Source organism: Thalia democratica, chromosome 1 (assembly GCF_965202585.1).
Source record: "Thalia democratica chromosome 1, ktThaDemo2.hap1.1, whole genome shotgun sequence".
In the NCBI taxonomy this organism is placed as follows: Eukaryota; Metazoa; Chordata; class Thaliacea; order Salpida; family Salpidae; genus Thalia; species Thalia democratica.
Genome location: NC_139165.1, coordinates 25,453,451 through 25,457,447, shown reverse-complemented (window position 1 = coordinate 25,457,447; position 3,997 = coordinate 25,453,451). Strand labels below are relative to the sequence as shown.

Below are 3,997 nucleotides of genomic sequence, written 5' to 3'. Positions count from 1 at the left end.
AATTATATATCCTGTTATGAATTAAATAAGATTAATTGAATCTAACACTTTTCAAACCTCATAGTTTTTATAAATGTTGCATCTTAAATTCCGATAGCTAAGAAAAAAATTTTTGCCTTGCAATAGGGTCGACTTGAGATTAGTATGAAAACTTAGGATTAGTGTTTTAGATGAAGTTATATAATTGCAATTTATAGCTTAGTTAATGGTATGCATTAATGGTATATGTATATATACTACATAAAAATGTTTAAATTATGTACTGCTGTAAAAAATAAAAACTAAATTGCTTACTCATACTTTTGACATAAATCTTTAAGGTTTTAAGTGTTTCTATTTTAAAGCTACAAGCTCTTGAGAAATTGTTTTATAGTGTTTTTATATTTAAAGATTTTACTATCATATTACTTTTGAAATATATTTATATAGCTATTTGTCTTAACTAAAAAGTATTGCTTAACTTACTTTAATTTAAAAAACTTAATTAAGTAATGATATTAGTGCAGATTAGATATCTTATTCATTATTATGCATTTATTTAAATATACATTATCAAGTGAATAAAATAACTAAGTTCGACGAATATTATAATTTAAACTTGTTTAGATAAATGTAAAGAAGCTCTAATAACATATTATTAAAAAAACCTTATCGTTTTTCAATTTCTATTTATTAGAAGTTTTTAAAAAGTTTAAATTAAATCGTTAAAATGACCAGCAAAAAATATAAGAATGAAATGCAACCACAATTAGAAGCAGATCTAACTTCTGATGGCGTAATCCTTAACAAAGGTAAAGATTCACAAGTTTATTTTAATTTCTAAAAAATAATCTTACCTCAAATTATTAAAAACCGTTTTGTATAACATAAGTTTTCAATGTCTTTTATATAATTATTTTTGTGATGATCATGCCTACACACGTGAATCAGCTTGAAAATAAACTCACCTTAAATTATTGCACTTTCAAAAGGTAAAGAAGATCAAGTGAAGAGAAAGACTCTAGTACTCGACATGGATGAGACCCTTATCCACTCAAGGTTCGAATATATGAACAGGGAGTATGAATCTCATCATCAGCCCGATCTTGTTTTCACTGTACGTTTATGTTTATATTGATTTATGTAATAGGTATTATGTTAGTTTTTTATTTATAAAGTTAAATGTTAAATGTATGTACAAATTGGAGCTAAAACGCTCAGTATTTTTAAACATAAACGGGCTTTAGTCTAGATCTTTATACATTGTTATCCATATTTTTTAAGATAGTACTACTTGTTAAAAATAAGATTAATAAAGCACTAATTTTCTTTTGTATAATTTGTTTTACAAAATAAACTATTTTTTGCCTAGAAAGAAGTTTCTTTCTTCCATGACCTTTACAAGATATTTTTATATTAGTGTAAGCAATAAAAATGTTCTTTTGAACAAATGATTTTGACTAAGTTACTTATTTTAAACAGAGCAAGTTGTATGGATCTGATATGGAGTATAGTGTCTACAAGAGACCAAAAGTCGATGCGTTTCTAGATACTGTTAGTTTAAATAATTAAAAAGTTATGAAGAAATTTTACTTTGATAGTCTTACTTGATTTACAAGTCAGAGTTGCTTTAAGCAAAGTATTTTTGCTAACAATAAAATAACAGTTATAAATTTTAACCTACAAGTGTTATACATTAAACTGCACTGTTATAAAAACTTTACACACAGATAGTATATGAGTTTATGCAATCACTTTTCTCACAATACTCAGCAATTTTTACATCTACTTTATACAACAAAATTTTCTATTTTAACAATTATACAGGTGAGCAAGTGGTACAATTTGGTCATTTACACTGCTGGAGATGAAGAATACGCAACAAAAATTCTTGATTTTCTTGACAATGGGAGGGGTATTCTCAACAGAAGGTTTTTCAAACAGGTATTTAAATATTGTTATAAAAAGTTACTGCTACTTATTATGCAACGTATAGCCTTAGAAACTATTTAATTCAACGTGATTAGTATCAAACTTATAAGTTAAGTTATTCCAAACGTGAAGGCATAGTGTTTTGGTACCTGTATGCTTGATACATCAGCGTTTTAAGACCTGTTACTACTAAACTAACATAGATGTGTTCTAAACATAAAACAAGTAGTAATTAAAACTCAAAGGTATATTTAATGCAAAATTATTTTTTAGGGTTTCCTTTTAAAATCATATTTAATATTTATGTTACTATTTTAATTCATATGTCTATTTTCAAAACTTATTATTGTTTTTTTAGGTATCTCTTTGTCAGTTAATTATGTGTAACCATTATATCAAAATAAAAATAGTTTTGTTTGGTATAACAACTTGACCTACTTGTAGCGAGTTATATATTTTTTTATGTTCTCAATAAAATTTGAGCTATTTTAACTTCATAGTTAACGACAGAGTATAGGACTATTATAAGACAATAACTTTATTATTTTTATACTATCTTAATCTACTTGTAGCTGATATTCAAGCGTAGATGTCATAGTTTAAGTTAAAATTGTGCTATAAAATCTTACTCTTTGATATAAACACATCAAGTTTCAAAAAGTTAGTTTAACCAAAAAGTTAAGACTCGCTAAATCTAGTAACATTTATTTTAATTTACCAAGTCACACACTTGTTTGGATGTATAAAATTGTTATATTTTTTAAACTTTTTTTTTAACTTTTCAGCACTGTATAGGTAGTTACTGTCCCACCAAAGATCTAAAGATTGTTGATGAAGATCTTTCAAACGTCGCTATACTGGACAACTCACCAAGTGCCTACAGAAACTATAAAGGTAAATTAATAGCAATATTTTTTACTTTCAAAATATATTATATTTAGCTTTAATAATTATATTATATATTTTGTTTTTTTTTAATTAACAAAATAAGCAGTTTGTCATTTTAAGTAAGTAAACACAAAAAACTAAAAACATTTTTTAAACACAAGTTTTTTAGTTAAATAATCAAAACTTTTGTTTATTTAAAAAAACGTAGAAGTCGCATTTTCTGTTGAATATATTACTACAAAGTTTTTTTTTAAATGCATCAAACTATTTGGATTAAATTATTCTAGTTGTTATTACAAACCAACAAAATATTGTTTTAATCAATAAATTCAACAGAAAACGGGATCCCAATAAAATCGTGGTATGAAGATAATTCTGATAAATGTCTTGAAGAACTAATTCCCATGTTCGATCAAATGAGGTAAGACTTGATATTTTATATTTTTTATGACTATAAACTTAATTTTATTTTATTTTAGTGGTAAAAATTTCTAAAAGTTAAAAAAATAGTTTTAACTGACGTGTTTTTCTTTATTTTTTAACTAACAACTTAAATAATAAAAATATTCTTAATAAACATAAAACATATTTTTTTTTTTTACTAGTTTCTAAATAGCTTAGTTTAAAAAAAAAAAATTAAATAATATTTTGAACATTATCAAACTACGATTACACAACACAGGAATTGTGAAGATGTAAGAGTATTCCTCAAAGAACATTTAAAAGCTGAATAGTTCCAGAGCTAGCCGTCATATCTCATCTATGACGTAATAATTGAAGTTTTAATGAGCTCACAATCTAACATACTTCGATTTTAGTTATATTGTAGTTTTTTTTATATAAAATAATGGAGATATTTTTATGAAGTGATTAGTTTTGAGTAGTGTCATGTAAAATAAATTAAAATTTAACTTTTTTTTTTCTTATTTTGTTATTATTTCGAATTTTATACTTTTTGGAGAACTTTTTTAAAATCTCTACTAGTCTATGTGTAAAAAATGTATTTTATAAAATTTATTTTTGAAACTATTCGATTTTCAAGCTTAAATTACCTAAATTTGTCTGTAACTGTTTTAAATTAATGACTACATACTAAACTTATATCATGATGCAATGAAAAATATAAATAATACTACGGTCTATGCAGTTATAACAATTATTTAGATATAGAACAAGAAAGCAAAACTTGTTAAAAGCG

At 24.4% G+C, this 3,997-nt stretch overlaps 1 protein-coding gene across 1 annotated transcript; it reads left to right on the top strand.

The window, feature by feature from the left end:
- Positions 1–709: 709 nt before the first annotated feature.
- On the top strand, positions 710–3,533 carry LOC145834741 (CTD nuclear envelope phosphatase 1-like). The gene is made up of 7 exons (XM_082942252.1): positions 710–791; positions 972–1,096; positions 1,462–1,533; positions 1,807–1,923; positions 2,697–2,805; positions 3,136–3,220; positions 3,482–3,533. The coding sequence occupies exons 1-7, from the start codon at positions 710–712 to the stop codon at positions 3,531–3,533; spliced, it is 642 nt and encodes a 213-aa protein (XP_082798378.1).
- Positions 3,534–3,997: the final 464 nt, after the last annotated feature.

Coding starts and splice junctions, on each gene's coding strand:
- LOC145834741 (XM_082942252.1), top strand. CDS start 710: ATGACCAGCAAAAAATATAAGAATGAAATGCAACCACAATTAGAAGCA. Junction 792..971: donor TGGCGTAATCCTTAACAAAG/GTAAAGATTCAC, acceptor CACTTTCAAAAG/GTAAAGAAGATCAAGTGAAG. Junction 1,097..1,461: donor AGCCCGATCTTGTTTTCACT/GTACGTTTATGT, acceptor TATTTTAAACAG/AGCAAGTTGTATGGATCTGA.